This window comes from Buteo buteo, chromosome 11, assembly GCF_964188355.1.
Source record: "Buteo buteo chromosome 11, bButBut1.hap1.1, whole genome shotgun sequence".
NCBI classification, from domain to species: Eukaryota; Metazoa; Chordata; class Aves; order Accipitriformes; family Accipitridae; genus Buteo; species Buteo buteo.
In genome coordinates this window covers 30,088,819-30,112,946 of record NC_134181.1, presented here as the reverse complement: position 1 = coordinate 30,112,946, position 24,128 = coordinate 30,088,819, and the positions used below count along the sequence as shown (strand labels likewise).

Below are 24,128 nucleotides of genomic sequence, written 5' to 3'. Positions count from 1 at the left end.
TCTCACTTACCTTTAGATGTTTCTCAGACTTCCTCTCCAGATAGAGGCACTTGAGTATTGTGTATTTTTCATTTATTCACAGCAACCTCACGTAATAGCATTTTTAACTTATAAAAATAATGCCTCAAGGATAGGCTACTGCTGAAATCCATCTCAAAAAATGATGTTTGGCTTATGAAACACAAATTCCTGCTATACAGTGCCCAGTGATGTCTGTTTATAAATATTACCCATGTGTACAGCAGAAAATACTCAAATAGCTATTTGGAGAGAAGGCTTTTAATTCCTTTTCCCCTAACACTTCTCTTACTTTCCCAACAATGATTTCTCGCCGCCGCCCCCCCCGCCCGCCATCATTGTGAAGTCAGCAAGTTGCTTTATTCTTTTTTATGGGAGACTGAATTGAAGAGTGACACTTCCTCGGCTGCCACCTCCCTTTCACTAGGTGTCAGCATTGCTACTCCTCCACACAGAGCTTAGCAGTAGCAATACATAAAGCAATTTTTAATCTTTAAAAACGCATACTGCACCATCATCTAAGACAAAGGTGTTTGAGAGGAAAACAAGTGACATTTCTGCTCCACAAAGCTACATACAGTGCAGTCAAATGCATGTTTCATTATGAGTAAGTTAAACCAAAATCAAAATCACCACCTCTGTGTTAAATGATGAATGCTAACCTAACTTACAAAATACATATCCTAAGACCACACCACAGGCAGTTTCAACATAATTAGATAATTGACTGCAATTTTATAAGGCACATTCATTTAGACTTCAGATACTTGCCTCCGTTAACTACTCTTTGATCTGCTCCAGAGTTAGGACTGAATTCTGAAGTATGGGATCCAGACCTTGAAATTGGTGGGCCTGATCCAGACTGGCCCATCCTTGGTGAGTTTTGTCTTCCACTTCCCCAGGACAGGACATCTCTATTCCTCTGTCCAGGTGGAATGTATTTATTTTCTCTGAAACACAGCAAATTTCTATTAGTGTTAAGACAGAACTGAAAGACAATGAAAAGTACCTGATCAAGTACTCTGCTGATATGTTCTTTCTCAAATCAAGCTAAAGGAAAATTCTAAATACTATCAGATGTTGACCTAACATTCACCTCATTAATTGGCTTTTGATACTGACCATGCAGTCCACTTTCTATGAGCCCACAGACACTGAATGATTTAGTACTAATGCCTGAAATTCTCCATGACATAACAAAACCACTGCCCTTTCCTGTAATTTGGTATGAATTCACCACAGCGACATATCAGAAGGTGGAAGTCTGTTTCACTACAGAGATAATACAGAGGGCCAGGCAGAGGTGTACAAGTTAGCATGAGTGCCAAAACCAGCACAATTGTTTACACAACGCTCCTAACCTAATCAGCCCTGCTGAAAAAGCACAGTTTCAATGAGTAAATTGCAACTGTACCAAAATATGTACATAATTTAAATAAAAATACTATTCATAGTGTATGGAAGTACCTAGTGTTCACGCCATGTCCTTCTCGTTCATTAGCATTTCTCTGAACAGCAGTATATTTTTCTTCTTCTGTTCTTTCATCATTTTCCAAGGCAACCCGAGCTTTGTATTGGGCACTTGATTCAATTTCCTCTGCTAATTGAGTTGCTCTGGCTTCCCGTTTTAAAAACTCTTCTGAATTATCTCTTTCTAATGGCACCCTAAAAGACAATGGAAAGGAAAAGAATCTCTGAAATGCATTCAAAAGCACAAAGGAGCTACAAAAATTACACAGCATTAATTCTAACCAAGTCAGAGTAAAAAAACCTTGCTTTTAAGCCAGCAGACTTGCTGTCTTTTTTAATATAAGTATGTCCGTATTCCTGGACTGGTTTGATATTATGTGCAAATTCTGTGTCATTTACCTGCCTAGAGAGCCGAGGTCAGGGTGCAGAGCTTTTTCCATATGATGTGCAAAATCCCTAGTCCCTAAAGCTATGTAAAGGCTCCAACTTTTGACATGGTTGAGCACATTAGTAATAAAAAGCCTTAGTCTGTTGTTTAGATAGGAACCTACCATAAGAGACCAAATTTTAATTTCTTTAGCTATTTACACATTCCCAACAGACACAAGAGTCCCCAATCCTACTGAAATTCAAGAGTTACATGCTTAATCCTTTGATAATTCCAGCTCTTCCTGTTACGAATAACTGCAGAAAAGATGAATGCAATACATTAGAGCATGGGACCAGAAACCCATGACTCATTTGCCATGTCCTAGGACCTGAAAACCATTCATTCCTTGTATCTGTATTAGGTAATAGCATATTGCAAAACCCATATGCAGCTCCCTTAAGAAAGCCACCAAGTAAGAATTCAGTAGGCGAGCAATGAAATACTGGAAGAGATAACTAGAGATGGACATCATACCTGGCACTTCCTTCTGTCCACCCATGGTTTGGGTTTTTACCTGTTCTAATTTTTGTTAAAAGTATCAGGTTTTACAAAACAACTTTATGCTTTGTCCCCGATTCTAATTTTTAGTTCCAAAAGTTGTTTCATCCAACCTTACTTCAGAATAAACTACATAAAAATACAGAACACAGTTAAGGCTTAGACCACACCATGCTGGGCGTTATATAATCACTACTGCACATATTTTGAATAATATAAAAAAGAAGAACAAAGAAAGTAGGTGGAGATACAAGCCAAGTACGAAATAATATATGCAAGATTACTCAGGTGTTGGTGGCAGAACTAGGAAAACAAGTGGCTTCTGCCAAATTCCAAGCCAGCACTCAGCTACTGCATCACACATTTTTCCCCATACACACATTTTTGGCCAGTCGAGACACCTACTGGCCTTATCAATGGTTAACTGCAAGAATACTAAATAAAAACCTTACCCTTCAGCATAAAGCTTTGGCTCAAATAAGATATGTATGAACACAATGCATACAAACCTGAAGTCATGGGCCTCGCTTACCCTACATTAAGTATACACACAAGAAAGGAGAACACCCAATACATCCTCATTTATTTAAAGTGACTGAAAAAAATGAAGGTATGTATGCAGTAGCACTGATGGCAACCTAAACAAGCAAAGAATGATTTTACATTTTCTAACAGGGTAAAGACCAATAAAGATGAAACAAAGGGGATGGGCAAGATGACATTGTTCAGAACCCCAGTGATGAGAGAAGCATGTACAGCAGCTGATCAACATACTAATGCAGTACATTTGCTAGAACACAAACTTGTACCTTTATGCAGTTTGACAAATTATACCTGCTAACGCTTAGCTCTAGGGAGAGAAAACAATCAGACAATAAATCCTTTACAATCCTTCAGTTGCACATATAAGCATTTAGCTACACTGCTGCTCATCACATACTTGGAGAATCAGGAAAAGTTTCCCAGTTTAGCAGACTGATAGGCAAAGCCAAGTTGCTTGACTAGGAAACAATAGAATTTGTCTCTGGCAATTTAAAGCCACCTTCATGTTTTTAATCTGTTTCCATTAATATCCATAAAGCAGAAAGATGGAAGACTAAAGTTCAAAAGTACAAAAAGTACTTAGAGCAGTGAAGTATACAAAAGAACAGCTTCCCCAGGATTCAAATATAAGCCGATTAAGACACTTTGATTATCACCATGTTACAGGTCTATTTTAACAAAATAGTAAAAATAAAATTGTTGAACCAGAGACCTGTGCTCCAATTGTTGAACCAGAGACAAGCGCTCCAATTCTATACACAAAAATCAAAATATTCACTGCAATTCCTTGACATTCAAAAATAAGCTTACACTTTGGGGGTTAAAAGAGTGGGAAAACATTAAAGACATTTCACAATGGCTGTTGAACATCTGCAATTGATTTGTTTTGCAGTTGCAGTTAACATTATAGCTGCAGACTATTGGGAACAGGTCCACATTGCCAAAGTAGCCAGAGCAGGCTTTATACTACTTCTATATTCAAGTTGTTACTATATTGTAACTAAAACTTTAGTTTAGAGCTGGACAAGTCTGGTATAAAAGTCATTCACAGCACACAACCCCCCCCTTAGTTATCAGCAACATTTCAACATTCCAATATCTACCAGATCAATTGCCTCAATAAAATTAGGATTTAGTCAAACTGTTCTGCTAGGTTAAAACACAAACTATAGGTATAGCAGCTACGTAAAGACAGTTTCACAATTTGGTATTTTCCACCCTATTCATAAAAGTTTTTGTAAGGAATAGCATTATTGCATGCCTGAATTCAGAAAATGTTGCAATGGGAATGAACTGTGCCCATTTAAGGGAATATATAATGATTACTACATCTAACTATTCACAGAACACTGGCAAGGTTTCTTAAGCACTATTCATTCATTGCTTTTTCAGTTATTCGATTCCACAACTTCAGAAAGTATGTCAAATTATCTTCAGAATATAAAGTCTGTCAAAACAGGGAGAACATTAAATACAAATCTAATAACAAAATATTTCGGAACTTACGTATAAGAAGATAAACTGCTGTCATAAGTTGATACTACACCATAATTTTCTTCATTGTAACGAAACATGTCATTGGGATCCCATCCATTAGACTAGAAGAAAATGATGCTCGTTTTTCAAAATGACACTGGAAACACATTCCCTTAAAATTAAGGGCTGATGGCAGAAGTTAAACCTTTTGCCCTTTTTCCTGGGCCTATGAATTTACTGTCCAGATAACAAGGTTACTAAAGCCACAACTTATTTCAGGGAACTTTGTTCATCAGATGCATAGATTTTACCTTCAAAAGCCAGTTTTTTGTTTGTTGTGTGTATTTGAATTGTTTTTATGAGTTTTTTGTTTTTTAAGTACCATGCCCACTCTGTACTAGAAGATTACTGGCTAGCAAGAAATACATACATGAATGCCTTTTCCAAAAAGTGCAAATTGACATTTCTGAACATTAGAAGTGTCCCTTGCTGTGGCAAGTGCTGAAACTTTTCAAATGCACTACTAATGCAATTATCTGAGAGATACACCACAAGCAGAAGACCCTGTTGATCTGCACAACTTCCCCACTTTAGTAAAATTGCTATTACAGCACTCAAGCACAACGATAAATGTTTTGAATGTTTTATAAAAGCACTGACAGTATTAAGTATTCTAATAAATCTCAGCTGTACAATATGTACACTAAAATTGACAGGATAACTGTTCTACCCAAAGTTAATATGCTCCACAGCAACATGACGAGGTTCTCCTGTAATCAGTAACATTATCCTCTTTCTTTAACGTACTGCAGTCTGAATACCTTACTAAAAAGAACGCATGATTGAGTAAAAGCTGACTGCTATGATATATAAAGAAACGTCATTTGAGACCACACTTTTCATCTAACAATCCATAATCTACTGAGATTGTATCTGTGCTTATTAAGTCATGGGTCAGACTTCCATCAATTTCCTTCATCTTAGCTCAGAGACAGTTAGCTAAGCACAATTTCGCCATAATTTCCAAATGCAATGATAGTCAGACAGGAATGCTCTGATTAAACATAAATCACTTCAGTGTATTGCTGAATTTGGAGTCCTTAATAAAAGCTCCTCTTTCAGCCAGTCCATGAGTCAAACATGTCCGTTACCACAGCAGCTGCCATTTGTCAATATTTGCCAAAAGTGGCATTTGAAATCCAGCTATTCTTATTCAAATTGTAAAAAAGTACTGTGGCAGCTGCTAGCAAAGACTAAACATACATCTATACAATGTAGGCCAGCAATTTTAGTCAGAAGTTCATTACTAGATTAAAATTAAGGAATTGTTCCAAGGCATGTCCAGAGGAATAGCTTATTTTCTACAGACTGTCATAGATGATAAAAAAGCATTACTTACAACATCTGTCTCCAATGCCTCAAGCTCCTCAGTAGCGGTGGTCTCTCCTCCATCCCATGGTTCAAGATCCTTTTCCTTGTGTTCACCATTTACTTTAGCACTGATGGCTGAATCAGTAAAAGCATCTACAATGGAGTGGGGAGGGATGGGGGTGAAATCAGTTTGGTTAAGTACAGGAAGATGTACACACTAGTTTATCTGAGGAACAACCAAATATAGCTGAATTGCAGGCACATTAAACATCATTCAGCTTCTCATGTAGTTGCTGCATTCAACAGGATTACAGTAGAAAGGTGCCTACTTCATAGAGTAACTATGAAAGTACAGACTAACTTCTAATATATCAAAGAATAGCAGTAATTACTTTCAGTTATTTAAAAATATTTTACACAAGCTACATGTATGGTTGGGGGGGGGTAGGACAGGGTGGGACAGGGACCACCTGAGGATCCCCACTCCTCTAAAAAACCCAAGACTTGTACAATATGCTTTTCCAAACAGCCCACACAAATGCATACTAACATTATGGAAATATAAAAGTGTGAATGCAACCCAAACCCATTTCCTAAATGGGCAAAATACAAGTTCCCCTTCAAATACCTGAGTTTCTTCAATTTCCACAACTCCTCAACACACCAGCACGCATGCACACACTTTTACTCCCTTTGCAGTGTAAGTCAATTATCCATTAGGTTGGTGCACCCGTTCACTGACATGAACAGAGGTGTCTTCTTTCCTGCAAAAGCTTTTTCAAGCAGCAGCTTACCCACATCACACAGCAAGATTCAGAAACTCTCTACCTCTTGTTCTTAACAACATATGAAAATAAATAAGTAGTAAGGGTCTGCTATTGTTTATAAAAATTATAAAAACGTATATGAAATCAATAAAGAACATGAGCTTCTATTTTCACTTGTTCAGGTTTCAAGCCAGACTTAAGAAGGAATAATACTAGAATATTAAAGTGCTGTAAAAAAAAAAAAGTACAAAGCCATTCATCAAGGAAGCCAAGCTTTTATATTTGTAAGCAACTAGATCTGAGTTACCATACTTAAACAGAAGGAACTTTAAAAAATAAAGTAAGCTTGTTTTAAGCTTATAAATAAATAAGCCTAAAATAAATAAGCCTTCAACCTAGAATTTCCTATTATCACTCTACTGATAAAATAAGGAGCAAACACTTCAGACCTTTAGAAAAGATGAGATCAAACCACCAGGCAGTGCCCGATATGGAAGAATGTGGCTTAAATTAACTTTTGGCAAGATCTGAAATCTTACCAAGAAAAACGAACTTTAAAACCATCATGAAAAGAATTCACAACATATGAAGTTGGCCACTGATGCTACAGTTTTTAAACAATTACTGAAGATTTTTTAAAGACAGACTGCTAACAGAGCTTATTATTCCTGTTTTACACAATTTCACAGTGAAGTTCTGCACATATATTGGTATGATCTGTCATAAAAGTTAACTGTGCTTAGTCTAATAACATTCAGCACTATCTCATGAAATGCTCGCTCAACTCATACACAAACACCAAAGGAACTATGGGTAAGCGATTAAGCATTGTTAATAAGCTTATATGAAACGTTATAGAAGATGTATGAAAAATAAGAGAAGTTTATTAGCTAAACATTCATTTCAAATACAAAAGAATCAGTAAAATAAGGAAAGAAAGCCAAATGAAAGACAGACACCTAACAAGGCACACCACTGTTAGGGCTCATGTGAAATTGCAAAAACCTGCATCAATCACCTTGCGAGATGTCACAGTCTGCCAACCAAAGCTGTGACAGTACCTACACAGCTGGAGGTTAACACTTTCAAGTGAGATCATATTTTAGCGCGTCACTAAATGCAATGCCTTTAGCAGGCACATTCTGGGGTTACTTATAAACTGTTCTGAAAGGGTGTCATTGTATCGTTGTGCTACCTATGCACTGATGCAAAATTTCAATCATTGCATTTTCAACTGTTCAGAATAGGTAAAAATCAAGGGTGAAAACAGAAGTCACCAGCTAACTGCAAGATACTCTAAATGATTCTGTGAAGTTATGCATGCATGTTTTATAGTGCCATAAATGTGCGAGCAAAGATATTACGTTCCTGTTATATATTATGGTAACAAAAGCATTATGAAAGGCAAGATGCAGAGACATAGAGTGACTGCCAAAAAAGTTACCTGTTTCTGAAGGAACTACAACAGATATGGAGAGAGAAAAAATTGGAAGACATCAGATATAAATACAGGTGGATTTTTTCACATTATATGGCTGAATTCAGGCAAAGCTAAACTCTTTCAGTCCCTCTCACAGACATACTCAGACCAATTATACATCTCCCATCTTGCAAAGATCATTTCCACAGTAAAACCTCAGCAATGTTCCCACCTATTAACAGCCCCATGTACTTCCCCATTTTGCTTCACAAAAAAGCCCCTCCATGTGGCCTACAGATTTCTAAGGTATACCAACTTGAAAGAAAACATCTCTCAGTTTCCATTCAGCCAAACAGCTTTTAAAATATACTACCACAGAAGATATGTTTAAATGTCATCTGAAACTACATAGTAACACAGTGCTGCCTCAATCCACAGCTAAGTAGTAACTAAAGAGCATATTTAACAAGGAGGCAAAAGTAAGGCACTTGTATTTGGAAACTCTATGTCTACCTTATCAATACCCCATAGCTAACACTGCCATAACCCAGAGAGAGCAGTGCTGCTTCTGTGCCGAACATCATTAATTCAGTGTTTCATGTTTGATTCTCTCAGACTGGACATTTTACACCAAACGCAAGTTGGAGGCTGCTTATGTCACTTAGGAAACTGTGAAATTTGCTTCTACATTACTTCACTGGGAGTAGAGGGAATTCTTCTCCAATGAGATTAGATAAATATGAGTTAGGAGGACTGATGACAGCACCTGATGGAGGTAATCTTCTGTATTTCAGAAGCATATTTCCTTAACTTCTATTAAATTACTTCAGACAAACTCCATACACAACTGTGCCATTTTGGATACTGTGAATAAAATACTCGCTTAACAAGGCTCATCTACTCAACCCACTAATTTTCTTATTTAAAAAGCCACATAAACATTCAGCAGAGTGCTGTTAAAAATTATAATGATAGACATGAACTGGGGGAAAAAAAAGCCCAAGTCAAAACAAAAACTCCACCATCTAACAAATGCTACAGATCCGAGTAAGATGTGTACAGTCAATGCTAAATTTTGCAGTAGAATCCAGTATATCATGGGGCACAGGAAGCTTCACTGCTCTTCATTTCTCCCTCACTTTAGAATGAAAGTCACAAGTGAGACTGCAACATCAGTTTAACCTCTACAACTCAAAGAAAATCCAGAGTTAGGAGAAATCCAAGCTACAAAGGCAGACTTCTAGTCAGACAATATGGTCTCAGGAGCATCCAGGCAAAGTTTAAATGTAGCAGAACAGTACCTCAAGGCACAGATCACTGTTTTCCTGGAACAAACAGCTAGGCAAGCACATGAGACACAAAGATTAAAAATGCGGCTAGTCAAACAAGACTTTACCAAAATTAATGAGCAACAAATTGAGAACATATGTAAAAAATAAATTCTACAAATAATTGTTTCCAAAACAAAAATATTGTTCTTAAGATTATTAGCAAAGTAGAGGCTAAAACATGAACTGCTGGTACAAGTGCTGACTGGCAGAGAAATAACAGACAAGATACTGACTGCACAAGCTCAGCCTCCCCCTTATCTGGTGCCTCATATCTCTGAGCTGTTGAATGAGCAATTCACATGACATCTTCACATGGCCAAATTTTTTAATCAATTCCTCTTCTACACGGTAAAACCCAAGTTAAAGATCAAATGAAAACTGGTCAAACAAAGAGCTTGAGCTACAACACTCAATTAGCCCCTGCCACCTCTGTACCTGCTTAATGTGACATCTCCTAAGCAAAGAAGTTTGATACCAAAGACCTCGCTTCTTGTTTTAAAGCCTGCTAACTGGAAAAAAAAAATCCCAAGGACAATTCTATGTGACAGAAATTCACAATAAGTAAAGGCAAATATACACATTCTGAGAAAAACTCAGCTTGGGCAAATTCTTCAAGTATATGCTATTAAATGAGTTAAATTGCCAGAATAGAGCAATTAAGAGTCCGGGTTTAATTAATTTCAGTGTTTAGCATGCTTGTTTTCGCAAACATGTTTTGAGCTACCAATGGTGAAAAGCACAAATATGCAATTAAGTGCAACTCTGCAGTTCAAATGCTATTAAACCAATCAGCATTATGTGCCAAAGGTGTTCATGCTGCACACTCCAAGCTTTGATCAGGTTTAGCATGGCCCAAAGTAAACTGAGGTTTCATCTTAAAGGTTTCAACAGTAAACTCTCATTTGTTTTGTAACTACTTACTACTGATTTGAAACATTAAAACCAGTTACCAGCAGCTTTCCAGAGCCAACATTTCCTTCCTTTGTTCATAATATGCCTACTGCTATTCCCCTTGCAACACTTTCTCTGGAAGGATGCCATTTTCAGTGCTAATTCAAGGAAAAACTTAAATAGCCAATTCTCTTCAGCCTTTTTTCATTGGATTTGTAATATTTTTCTCAGAGTGCAGTAAGGGTGCCAAAAAAACAATAAAAACATTGTAGAAGCCTTTTACTTTAACAGTAGTTATGATCTTGAATTGTCTTGTCTTTAAAGAGAAGCCAAGAAGGCAACTCTGAAGCCTTACTCAAATTTGAATCGTATGCAAACCAGCACTGTCGACTGATCAGTGTTTAAGACTACAGGAAACACTGCTAGAAGCCTGTTCTGTAGAACACAGGAGAAATATACCCTCCTATTTCAATCATGCAGCCCATGTAATCTAGCAACTACAAGATCTAGGCTCTTCACCTTTGCCTCAGAAGGTGAAGCAGACGTACAGCCAAGGATTTCAACTTGCACATTAGACTGGATTTTTGGCAGTCAATTTCCACTGCCACATGCAGAAGACAGCATCTGTCCCTCTTTAAATGAAGACAGAATAGTCTGAAAGGGGGGTGATGGATAGAATACAATTTCACCTGAGATTTCCAATGCATGTTTCATTCATCAGCCTGCCTGTACTGCAGAAAGCCCCAATTCCACCGTGAGACACCCTCAGGTGATTCCTTTCCCTTCCTTCTGAAGCCTAACAGCAATCTACACGAGCACAAAGGTCTATGCAGACTGATGCGAGTTGCAAATAAGGCCCCAGGAAGTAGGGACAGATTTATTTTTTAAACACAAACTGTTACAACGGCCCTATCTATGCAGACCTACTATTTTTTTCTCTCAAGCCTTCCAATTTCTACAATCTGGGCAGGCACCACACTTTCTCTACTGGTGTGTCTAAAGGTGCAATGTCATGCTTGGCAGAAGGAAATCTAAGACTGCTGCTTCCAAACAGGGTGGTTTCACCCACCCCAAGCCTATACTGCCATTACCTCCCTTGCACTTGCACTACTCATGTAGCTTCAGGATGAATTATCAGCTCACTGTTCTGAAGCCGCACAAGTACGATAGCAATGAAAGGTGCTTGGCAGACTATTTCAGATGGTTCTTTCGGACACAACTGTATTTTCCACCCTTCTGAAAGGAAAAATCTATCCCTATCCCTTTCTCCCCACCTGCTGCTCTTTCCCAGTACTCTTCCAGTCTCTTCTGTCTGACTTGGTCAAACAGGCAGACAATGCAGCTAACATCTCTGCTATTCAAGTCTGAGGCTAAGTCAGAAGATCAAGACCCACAGTCAAGAGCACCATTTGTCCACACTCCTCCAGCTCAGCAGAGAAGCAAATGCCAAAATAAAAATCCACAGAACTCTAGATACTTATACTGAACCAGGAAACCAGGATGCACTAAAATTTCCAAAACAGTACCTTTTGCAGAAATTAAGTTTACCTCAAGGCCTCCTCAAAGTCTAGTAGTCTCCTAAGTGGTAGGAGAAAATACACACACAGACCCAAACAAACCCTACTCTAGGTACGCCTCTCCTATGGCAACAGAGTGCTCCTGAAGTGCCCTTTTGTTTTGACTACATTTTTTAAAAAGTGAGAGCAAGCTGCCTTTCCAACTAAATATGTCCAAACTGTCTACTAACTTGTCTGTGAAAGCAAAAAACCACTGAGGGCTAAGCAATTTAAAAATTTGTTCCTGGATAATTGCAACACTGTCAAACTTCTCTGGGCACCAGACAGTAACCATTCCCAATACAAATGAGGCAAGGAACACGGTCTCCTCACCTAGGAGTTCAGACTCAGTTTTTACTGTGAGTCACACAGGCTTATCTGACTCAGTACCATGAAGATTTGGGTTTATTTGTAAGAACAAAAGGCCAGCAGTTCCTGCATGCATGTTCATACACTTCCATTCTTTTGAATCCTTGCTTATTTAATTTCCCAAGAAGCAGAAAGCCCTTCATTGCTCTAATTCACAGGTATGATCAGAGACTGACTTACACTTTCAAGTATCATTTCAAGATAATACATTTTTGAGACAAAATGGAAAGCAGATTCATTTACCCACTACAGGTTATTGAGTTTTGAAGCCTTCCAGTTTATCTTGCTCCAAGTCTCTACAGCTTTATTTCAGCTCTCCTCTCCAGCTACTTATGAAATTTAGATTCAAAGACATTCCACCTAATAAAGTGAACTGAGTGACTGTTCAACCTGAAGCAGTCATTTTCTAGAAAACTTCTACTGAGTAATTATTCCTAGAAGTAGTAGTATATTCTTCATCTGCTCAAAATCTGTGAAGATTGGGTAATGGAGAGCCCAGTTTGCATTTACATCAAAGTGATGTTCGTAGCATACCCATTATAAAATAGCTCTCGTGTAATTTAAATTCAAAGTCCCATCCAGAACCTAGAACTTATCTGCATTTCAATGCTACATTTGCTCTGACATTATGCATCTTCTTCTGGGAAAAGCAAATTCCTTCAAACAACAAGCCTCTCATTCTTCAGCTTTAAATCAGCAAGAACACATGCATGTACGAACACAAGGTGAAAAGACAAAGATCTCATTAAACGTCCACCAGTCCCTACCCACCTCTAAGTCACTGCTACATGGGAATAAAGCATGTGTGTAACAATAACCACTTAGCTCCCAGTAACAGTGTTGATCAACCTGAAAATGTACACATATGCAATTTCACTCCATGGCACAGAAAGCTATGTATTTGCTTTTATTCCTTAGGCCAGCAAATCAGGAACATAAACATAAAAACCCTTGAGACTTGCTGCCCAAAAAAAAAAAAAAAAAATTCTGCAAAGGAACTAGAGCTGTCTGACTTATGAGCCTCTTAGGTTCCAGAAAAATAATTAGGGTCTTGGAGGTCAGACATTAAAAGAAAAAGTATGAGGACTGCCTGACTGCCTGTAAAATCATTTAATTCTGACAGTTTCAAGCCATGTCTTCCAAGATTTTAAGACCACTTGCCTGCCACCTCACTAGATTCTTCTGTATTTTGGGGTACCTTAACAATAGATCTACAAGTAGTAAAGCAGAAATTAACAACACAAATAGTGGATTTTCCTGAAGAATTTTTAGCTCTGTTTACAGTAGTATTTTAAGAATATTTATATGAATGCATGTTTAGAGACAAAAGTTATTTAACTAACTAAAGACTTTATATATACATCAACTCTGAACAATAATCTTTTGATAAAGCATTTGTGTATTCATGGATTCTCATATAACATTTAACAGACTAGTTTAGAAAGACATTTACAAAAAAAAAAAAAACCACAAAAAAACCAACCTCCCACAAAGTCTGTAAAATATTTTGTAACACCACTAAGAATTTGCTTTCTAGACACCAAAAAAGCCACTCAAAGCAGAGAGCCCTCACAAAGGTTCTACAACCCATTTTAAAAATTTTGGTAAATTTCTGATTTCAGGAGGTGCTGAGCATCTGCTCTTTCCACTGATGTTAATGGGATATTTGGCTGTTCCACACTCATTAAGAATTAAGAGTCTTAAATGTGAACTTTAGTTTTTGGATCCTAAAGCATCTACTTTGAAAAATCTTGACTTAAGATCTTAAGATACAGACAACTTTAAAAACAAGCATACCTCTTCTCGCATAATTGGTATCCATATCCTTAAAATGCACCATAACAAAATCTGAAGACTTGAACAAGATACTCTCTAGTATGTCTTCACGTTTTGGCCCCAAACTGGATTCTGCAGTTTTCCGATGAGCAGCATCAAGCACTAAATCACACTATTAGAGACATAAAAAGAAAACACTAACTTAATGCACAATAAGCTACTCGATAACTTCACATACTTGCAAAAACCAGATACTTACAATAGTTTGCAAAAATGAATCTGCTTGTGTAGACCTAGACGTGAATAGTCAAAATAACTCATAATAAATATTCAAATTTTAATCAAACATTGATTATTCAAGTATTAGGATCTTTTAAAATAGGGAAGAGTCAAAATGAAAAAAATTACCTTAGGACTGTAGGTTTTAAAAACTCCTTCATATATACCACCATTTTTCACCTGTACTTCACATTTGGATCCCTAGAGCACAAGAAAAATGAAAATACAGCTTTCTACCAGCCTGATAAATAACATTTGAATCACTTTCTCAAAGATGTATTTTTTATGTAAGCACAATGTGTAAAATTACAGCTCAGTTTTTAGTCAAATCTACTCATTCAACATTTGCCCATTTATAAACACACCACTGTGTTCTGCAGATGCAAACAGCTGGTTGTGTACCAACATTTGTTCTGAAGGGATTTAAAGATACTCACAGAAGCATGTTTGGTACTCACAAGACTCTTGACCAGTTAACGCACACAAACAAGTTTTTGTGCAAAACCAGAATTGGTGCATACATGTGGGTATAAATAAGGATGAAGGCTTATTCTGGACTCACACAGATGTGGGACAGCCCGCCTTACTCAATTTTGACATGTCAGGACTTCCCTTAAAATCTGGGGACAAAGGCTTCCATTCCCTGCACAGAGACTCATTTTATTTATCCATAAACTCTCTAAAGACAGAAAATTCAAAATATGACCAGTGCACCTAAGAAATTTGCTATACCTCTGCAAATTGTATTTGAACCTTTCCAAGCCAAAAATACAGAACAGCTATTACTGTGAATCTTTGAAGTTCAATCTTGGCAAAAGGTGCCTACTGTTAAAGTTTCATATTCACTCCATTATACTACAGTTAGTGGACTAGTTAACAATTCTGTGTCGCTATAGAAACTGTTTACCCCCCTTCCAAATATGAAGACTTACAACAACTGATGTAAGTATGTGAACCATTCTCATGTTTGCATAGATGCCATCGAAAGAAATCTGAAAAACAGAAAAGATGTTGTCAAGATATAAGAGAAACACTTGTAACAATTCGAAAAGCCAGTGCACCAAAAATAACGCAGGCTTTCACCAGTACATACTAGTTCCTAGAAACGTTGGTCCAAAACCTGTCTCAGTCAATATACATAGAACTTGGGTCACATGAAATTTCCAGAGGACCCTTACCCCTTTTTCTGATCAATTAAAGATCTGAACACCCTTCCAAACAAATACACATTACAGAGTGCCCCTAATGTGACTCAATAAGGAAATTCTCTTGTGGATTGGGTGAAGCTCGTATGCACAGACTCCTAACTGAAAAAGCCCTGCTAACACCCCCCTCTGGTTTAACAGCCATCAACAGGATAAGGTACTTCAACTGCTGTCGAAGTAAAAAACTGCTTTCAGGGCCTGATGAACTACATCTTTGCATCTAACAGACCTGACTACATGCATTAACAGAAGCTAAAGTCACCAAATCGTGGAGTGCCAAAGAGCTTCAAAACCCATCATATAATTAGTCAAAAGTAATTCAATGCAGCATCAGAACCTGAGATCCTACACTAGGAGAGCTGACCAAGTATCACCCAAGTTGCTAGATGACACACTCGCATAAGCATACATCAAGTGGCGAGGATGACTGGGTTTTGTTGCAACATCTAGTATCTCTCCTTGTCAACTTCATGCTTGTGAAACAAGAGATGCTGAAACATGCAAGGACCTCGCCATATTTTGAGCTTTTTAACTGACAACATATCTTTTAAACTGTTGGCTACTTCATCCACTTACTCCTGCATGTTACCCACCTTCCTGGTCTGAAAAGACATGTTTAAGGACGCTCCTATGCTCAACAGTCAGTACGGAGGACATAAAGACCAACGCCTTTATGATGTTTAGTGTCTGCATATGACCTTTTTCACCACTCTTACTCAAAGCTTCTTTATTTTTAAGGAAGAGTCTTGATTATCTTCAGTAAACATTTATGTAAGTAAACTGTAGCCCTCTTAAACCTTCCTACTTCTGCCCCATTCCCCAAAATTAGTCATCCTTGAAAACCAGGCCAATAACAAATTAGCAAATATTTGATTAGTGCAGTTCAAAGATCCACTCTTTAAATCAAGATCCACATCTTTAGCTTTGATAAAACTATGTTCTACAAGTCAAGCCGCACCTGTACTTCAACAATATATAGCCTCGACAATAACTAAAGCTACACATTTGTGCTACTGATAATACTGGGTTAGCTATTTTATAATAAATCTAAACAAAACTGTTATTTTTATTTAACTAAATGCTGTCTTACTATCATCTGTTTAAGGGAGAAGCCAATGTAAGAATCTTCAGATAGGAACTAATTCAAAAGCATTGCCTTAAGTTAAATGTTATCTGTATCTACAACTGTAATTGCAAGAAAATGCAGAAGATTTAGATTAGTATAGTCAAAAGTTTAAGCCTTCCCCCCTTCATGCTCCCAGGAGACTTAAATGAATGCAAGATGATACATCTTTAGAAAGGCGTATCTCAGTCTAAAATATTCATCATGGTATCCACAGGAAAATATTGAGACAATATTCCAGTATCTGCTATTCTTATGTTGACACTTAGGTTCACTGTACATAAGTTGTTTCCTCATACCTACAAGTGGTAAAATGAGGAAAAAACATACACTTACCGTAGGCTGAGGCGGTCCTTTGCCACTGCTGCGACCTCTGAAATTAAATACATACATGGGATACGATTAAAAGAACTGCCAAAACTGGTTAATTTCTTAACAAGTAAGAATTCAAAAGCCCATCTTAATTTAGTGTTGATAATGGGATCAGGGAAAAACAGCACTGCCCTAAAGCAGAACTTGACAACTACGGGGCCCACAGCATTTATCCTCCAAGCTACTGCCCTACAAGCAAGTAACATTGGTTAGTAGGCAAGAGGGTTACCTACTATAAATTAGAAGACAAAACAAAGAAAATACTAAGCCTGTGTCATCACAAAAATCCAAAAATATTATCTCTTAAGCAGAATCCTGTAACTAAAGCAAATCCCCAAACTTACTGGCACACAAAACCAAAAACCACTTTCAGGCCCAATCCCTACTTAGTAGAGAGTCCTTCAAGACTAGAGGCTCAGTACATCATCACTGTCCATCTGATTAAGGGCCACCCAAATAACTGACCCATGCTGCAAGCTACAAAGAATCCCTGATTGCAAGGCCCTACCTACAGAGCTTGCTTATAACTACTATCACAACCCAGTAAGTGAAACTAATTAAGTCTGTCCATCCCCTCAAAAACACTAACTACTTTTAATGCAAATCTGCCAATGTGTAGCACTTGGGACACTTAAAAAGCCTTTAAATTAACCTGTATGTTCTTAATACCTTGCAAACTGAGTTGTAACAGTCTGCGCCCTCCGCCTCAGACATTTGAGTCCCAGCAGCATTCCTGTCTGCAACAGCTATAATTACTCAACTTCACTGATGCACCTTATTTCAAAGTTACTTCCTCGTACCAAGAAGTCCTAGTTTCAGATGTTTCTCATAGTGATTTAGATTTGTATTAAGACAACTTCAGGAGTGCACACTAATGTGAGGCAAAATGAAGTCTTCTATTAAAAATAACACCCAATTTTTAAGTAGACCCACCTCACAGATGCACAACCATTTAATTAAAGAGACCCAAAGAATCAGGTCTACATTTAAAAGTATCCAAACAACATTGAAATCTGTACCCAACTGAATGTCAACTGCATTCAATTGCTTTTGAAAACACTATGCTGTGGTTGAATACAACCTTGCTCTCAAAACAACACACCCTTATAAACAGAGCTCATGAGTTACTCAAGAAATCAAAGGAACTTCTCCTAACAAACATAAATATCCCTCCAATAAATTCTGCAGAAATAAGCAAGTCCATCAGAGAAAGGCCTTAACGAGGAAAAAAATGAAAAACCATTAAACTATCACCTGCCTCGTTTAAGAAAACAAGCTTCTGAAACAGAAATGTAGTCTCATACAGCATCACGCACACTGATGACATTTGCTGATTGGCAATAACTGCAGATTTCGGATGTCTAGCTGACATTTTCAGAATACTTGCAGAGCACTAATCTCACGAAAAAACCCTAATGCAAATAGCCTTTATTTAATTACCTATCAGCCTTAACCTTCCATAAGGCAGCTTCACAACTTCAGGCTTGCTCTGGAGACAAGCAAGTCTCACCATTTACTAAGTCTGCCATTTGTCAAATGGCTACCTATAGCACAGTGCTGAAGTGAGCCCTTCGTGAACCTGGAACATAATTTTTGCATCATATTCAGCTGAACAATCCTCTTCTTTCTGAAAGTCATTTCACCAGATGTGAAACACCCAAATAAAAGAGAGGTACAGTCCAGTTCTGATTTTTCCTTTTATTACAATCGAAAATGTCAACAACACAGTCTTTCAAAGAACGTGGCCAAAGTCAAACAATTTCACCAGTTCCCTCTGTTGGTCTCAAAAGTTTTAGAAGACACTCCTTCCTATATCAGCTATAGAAATGGTCAAAAGTGAAAAAGTTTGGTGTCTTTGCAACAGAAAGTACTCCCATTTTTAGTGACAAGTATTCTTAGAACTTAAATAACTGAGTTGCTAGACTGGTCAGAAAATTTGGAGTATTCCCTTTAAGCATCAACCTAAGCGTTACAGATTTTTCATCTCTTACCACATTTCCAAAATTACTGTTCTTACCCACATTTCTTTAAGAAACAATCTGATTGTGTGCATCCACACTGGCAAGAGGTCCTAACTTCTACATCAGGCCAAGAGTTAAGCTAATTGCAGAAATTCTACATGCCATTCTGATCTAACAGATCTCTTTACAGACTGGACCTCTTGTTTTGCAGCTACAACTGTTAAACACAAACCATTAGAGAAAAGGAAAGTCATTCACCAACAGGAAAAAAAGACAGACATTGACCAATTCTGCCAATGCTACAATCCAATCAAAACTGTGCATATCTTCTGCTAACACCAAGGCCATCAAATTGAGGTTTATCTTCCAAGAGGTGAAGACTCAAGTTCAAACTACACTCTGACAGATCTTTGAAGCATCATATGAAAAAAACTAGGACCTTTACAAAAGCAGAAAGTAGATGGTCTTTGCCAGAAGTTTACCACAATTTAAAACAGGAGAGTAAGACTAAGAAATGGAAGTGGGGGAAACTAGAAGGGTCAGTAGCAATTTGGCACTCCTACCTAAAACCACATCTTGATTACAATAAATATGGTAGATAAAAAAAAAATACATTTTGTATTGAAGAAATGTGGTTAAAGGTAAGCCTGGGGAAGGCACAGCAGCTTGGCAAATCCAACTTGTAAACCCTTTTCTTTGCGGTAGCAAAGTCACAAAGTCAGAAAAATGCTGCACCAGACAAAGTAACGACCAAGCAATTAAACTTAGCAGCCAACTCATTGCAGGCCAGCAGTTACACCTTAAGAGTGAAAGTCTCCATAAGGGCTTAATCCCAAATGCTGCACAATAAACACTTTTCCCCAGCAGCAACTTGCAATTTTTTTCCCTATTTTTATAAGCATTTACTATCTTATACCTCAGCATCCCTCACCTCCCCCCTCTAATGTTTACATGCCAAGTAGAGCATTTGTATAAGCAAAACAGGGTCACGCATTTGTATTTTTCCAGTTAAGTGAAAACTAAGGCAAGGGACACAGGTCCTCCCAGGATATGAAAGTCCTGGGTTTTCTCTCCAGCAACATCTTCACTTTGAGACCAAGAAACAAATGTGACCATACTGCAATTAATGTCTAGAGCAAAAGTGCAACTACAAAGACTGCTGAACTTAACAGAGTGAATAGATGTTTCTGGAGTACTGGCTGACATTACTAGAGCTTTGAAAACAAATTTACAGGCTACTCTAAAGAACTTTCATTACAAGTGCAGAGAGCTGGTAAAGCTTTCTTCTAAGGGAGAAATCAGAAGTACAAAGTTGTAAGTGCAGTATTTGTCTATGTAAGCCAAGCGAATCGAAGCTGTCAAATTAAGATTATACAAGAAGTCCTACAGCATTGTTTTCTGTAGTTTTTCCCCTAGTACTGACATTAGTAATGTCAACTCCTGTATTCTCACAAGATGACAACTTCTGTAGCATCTGAATATGTAAGTAACCCAACCCAAGTGTGACCCAGTGCACATCTGTAACCTGTTGATGGACTTAGTCATTGAAGAACCTTCTTCGTATACGTTGCCATGAATCAGTTGTTAAATTAAAACTTGCTCAAAAGTGGGTATATAATACCATATTAAAGTGTATTAACAGCAATAAGGAAGGAGACCTGTAGGTTATCCATTCATTTTGCTCAGCAGTTTAGCACGGTTGCATTAAAACCAACACACACAAAGATGTTAGAACAAACTAGAAAAACTCTGAATGGCACGTGTGATCAAACCTCCAGAACAGTCACTTCCATTGTATCAGAGTGCCTCAGCACTCAATATTCCCGATTACTTCTGTCTGAACAGAATAGACACCTCTCTTCTGCCCTGTACTTAAGCCTTTAGTTAGGCTAATAAAAAAGGATGTCAATGAAAAAGGAAAGTAAGAGTAGGCAAGAAGCATTAAGTCTCAAAAGCAAGCTACGCAACATGGCATTTCAGTTTTAACTTTTTAATGGGCAAAGCCATTTATAAAAGACAGTAACTTACAGTATTCTTAAAGGACTCCCAAGTCCAGTTAGGCAAGAAAGTTACCAAATAAGAAGGAAAAAGACCTTCTACCACAATTGTAACTAGACAGGTAACCATCTAAAACCTGAGTCTGAGGTGTTTTGCCTTCAGACAAAATAACAATGGGGAAAAATTGCTAACAAAAAAGGATGCAGTGCTTGAAGTAACGCTGGGACAGATGCACCTTTCAATCACAGGACAGCTAACCTTCCTGTGCTTGTATAAGGGCAAAACTGAACTAAACCACAAAAAGTAGATATCAGATAATGTTTTGACTAGCACAGCAGAGCAGGTTTGTGGTACAAGGTCTACGTTTTCTCCAATTACAGTTCAATGTGCTATTGGCATCCCCCCTACAGCCCAATTTCCCATCTGCCATATTGCACATGCAGTTGCTATTAAACAAACATAGCATTTCACTTAGTGCCTCTTTATTAAAAAAAGGTATTAATCCTTCTTGTTTATATTTCTTGCACACCTTCAAAGATAGCTTCATTTGTGATTTTTCTTATGTAAAAGAAATTAGTAATATAAAAACAAATACTGGAATATCTTATTTGTTCACGCAAGATTTTCACTTTTCTAATATGAAATACATATATCCATCATTATGAAACCATGGAAACAAATGTAGTGAGCAAAGCTGACCCTCCACTCACTATCAGACATAGAAGAACCAGGTGCTTAGCCCAATTAAGTCTTACAGTAATAAACACGCAGCAGAAAATTAGGTCCAGGACAGTTAACTGTCAATGAGCTTTCTACCCAAACCTAAGCCTTTAAGAGCAACTTAGCCATGAAAACTAACATTCTTTTGCATCGCAAGAAGATAAGAAGAATGCTCATGCTGCAGGGAAATGACCGGCTAGGAAGGAAGCCTGGCATAAACTGGAGCTGTTTAAGTTTCTATTAAATAATATAATGTTTCAAATTGAATCCAAGATGCAGGCCAGCTAAAAGACAATTTGATTTTTCAAACAGAAAAGCCACTTAGCTTTTCATTTATGTGAACAAATTTGCAGCATGAACCATCTTTGAAATTCTACTCCCCAAAAGACAAGACTTTTCTTTAGGACAACAATAGAAGTTCTCTGAAGGTGTTCCACGGGGCTCCATCAGCCTGGGGACTGTTGATCTTACAGACCCTCATTCAGAAATATCTTGAAAATTTGATCAACAAAAAAAGAGTGTGAACACCTCTGAGGGAACATGTCAGTTATTTAGCAGCCCCACCAGAACTCCCTAAGGAGTTCTGGAATGGAATTTATCCAACAAAACTAGAAAGGCAACTCTGGTAGGAGAAATCCAGTGGCTTTAATCTTAAAAACTTGGGAGAGAAATTGATGCTCGCATCCCCTAATCTACAGGGAGAAAGTGCTCACCATCATACTGAATTAAAAAAAAAAAAAAAAAAAAAGCCATAGGTTTTGTTGCCCTTCACGTTAACCTCTACAGTGCCACTGTGTGTTGGGAGGGATAACTGTTTAGCAGAGCACAGTAAACATCATGTTCAATCTAAACAGCCATATGTAAAAAGTATTAAATCACTGCAATGAAGTGCTGAGGTATTATTGTTACTATTTAAGTTTATTTTGTCCTTTTCAACCCTATCAAAGCTTTTCTGCTTCCAGTTCCACACACTGGTAACAAAGTAAAACCCTATTTCCAGTGATGTCCAACAATGGGACCACTGTAAATTCTGTTTTATTGCCAAAGCATAAAACTGAGTAAGAATAAAAGTCAAGTTGAAGAGCAAGATGAATAAAACTTGAAATGAAACTGCTCTGAGTGACTATGACCTTCAAAACCGTTACTGTCCTGCTTTGATTGTTTGTTATGACCCCCACAGCACTGGAAAAATTCACAACACTAGAAAGTTGGGGTTTTTTTTTCCCTTCCTCTCCCTCAAATATGTGTGAATTTGTATAGCTAATGCTCTCCGAGCAGGATCAATCTTCCAGAGGCAGTATGAGACAGCAAGGCCTCCGCAGCGTGCATGGGGAGGGGGAATCTGAGCCTGCTGCAAAACCCCGATTCCTCACCCCCCAAACGTGGGGAAAAAAGTGAAGCTGTGCTTAGAACCACCATCCACTGGTGAAGCTAAAGAGCACTCCTGCGGCCTCCCCCTTCCCGCGAGAATTTTACTGCGATTTAAATTAAAAAAAAAAAAAAAAGCGTGTGTGTGTATAGAGAGAGAGACAGATTAAAATAAATAAAAATAAACCCCACTAAGCTGAAGGAGCTCCACCGCAGGCGGGCCTCCGCCGACTTCCACAAGGCAGGGAACGCTGACCCCCTCCCCCGTCTGGGACAACACCGCCGCCCCCCCCCCCCCCGGCCCCGAGGCCGCCGCCATCGCGGCCGGCACCTTCCCACCGCCGTTCCCCCCCCCTCCCCTAACCCCCCCCCCGCGCACGTGCGGCCGCCGGCTACGGCGCCTCACCCCCCGCCTCACCCCCCGCCTCCTCCTCCTCCTCCTCAGCAGGCGGGTCACGTTGGCCCGGGGGAAGCGGCGCCCCTCGCCCCCGCCGTAGGCCCCGCCAGGCCGCGAGGGGCTTCACCCCGCCGCCGCCCCGTCACGGAAAAAATAAGGAGGTTCTGCCGTGCCCTCCGCCGTCCCCGGCCAACCTGAAGGGCACCGGCCGCGGCCTGGCCTCGCCCCGGCGGCACTGCGGAACCGGCGGGCCCCTCGGCGGGCCTGCGTGCGCCCCGCCCGCCGCCATGCCGGCTCCCGCCCCGCCGGGCGGAGCCCCCCGCGCCGGGCCGCGTCCCCCCGCCATGCAGCAAGGCCCCGCTCCCCCCCTCCCGGCCGCGCCGCCGCCGCCCATGGAGGCCGGTGCAGGGCGGGGGGGGAGAGCGGCGGGGGAGGGGGAGCGGCGACCGCGCCGGGCTCTCCGCGGCGGGGCCGGGGGCCAAGGCCGGGCCCGGGCCCGCCGCCGCGCACCCACCTGCCCATGTTCTGCCTCCCGCCGCCCGCGGCTGACGGGAGGCCGGGGCCGCCGCCACCGCCGCCGCCGCCGGGGGGCTTGCGGTTGTTGCCGGCGGCCTGCGCCGCCGCCGCCGCTTGCTTGAGGGACATGACGAGAGGGGAGAGGGCCGGGGGTGAGCGCCGGGGCTGGGCGAAGGCCGGTCCGCGGGGCCTCGCTGCGCTGGCGGGGCCGGGACGCCGCTGGCTCGGCCGGTTGCTCCCAAACAGTGCGAGCGGGGCGGAGGGAGCGGAGCG

The 24,128-nt window shown here is 39.5% G+C and overlaps 1 protein-coding gene across 11 annotated transcripts in view; it reads right to left on the bottom strand.

The window, feature by feature from the left end:
- The window catches only part of ATXN2 (ataxin 2), a 53,150-nt gene extending 29,022 nt beyond the window's left edge, over positions 1–24,128 (bottom strand). For all 11 annotated transcript variants that reach the window (XM_075041235.1, XM_075041236.1, XM_075041241.1 and 8 more), the window contains exons 1-9: positions 23,854–24,128; positions 16,860–16,896; positions 15,128–15,187; positions 14,325–14,396; positions 13,938–14,088; positions 5,835–5,959; positions 4,466–4,557; positions 1,486–1,683; positions 790–968 (exon numbers count right to left, since the gene is read on the bottom strand). In XM_075041235.1, coding sequence (XP_074897336.1) covers positions 790–968; positions 1,486–1,683; positions 4,466–4,557; positions 5,835–5,959; positions 13,938–14,088; positions 14,325–14,396; positions 15,128–15,187; positions 16,860–16,896; positions 23,854–23,984 — 1,045 coding nt within the window. In that variant the 5' untranslated portion in view covers positions 23,985–24,128. The remainder of the gene's footprint in view (positions 1–789; positions 969–1,485; positions 1,684–4,465; positions 4,558–5,834; positions 5,960–13,937; positions 14,089–14,324; positions 14,397–15,127; positions 15,188–16,859; positions 16,897–23,853) is intronic.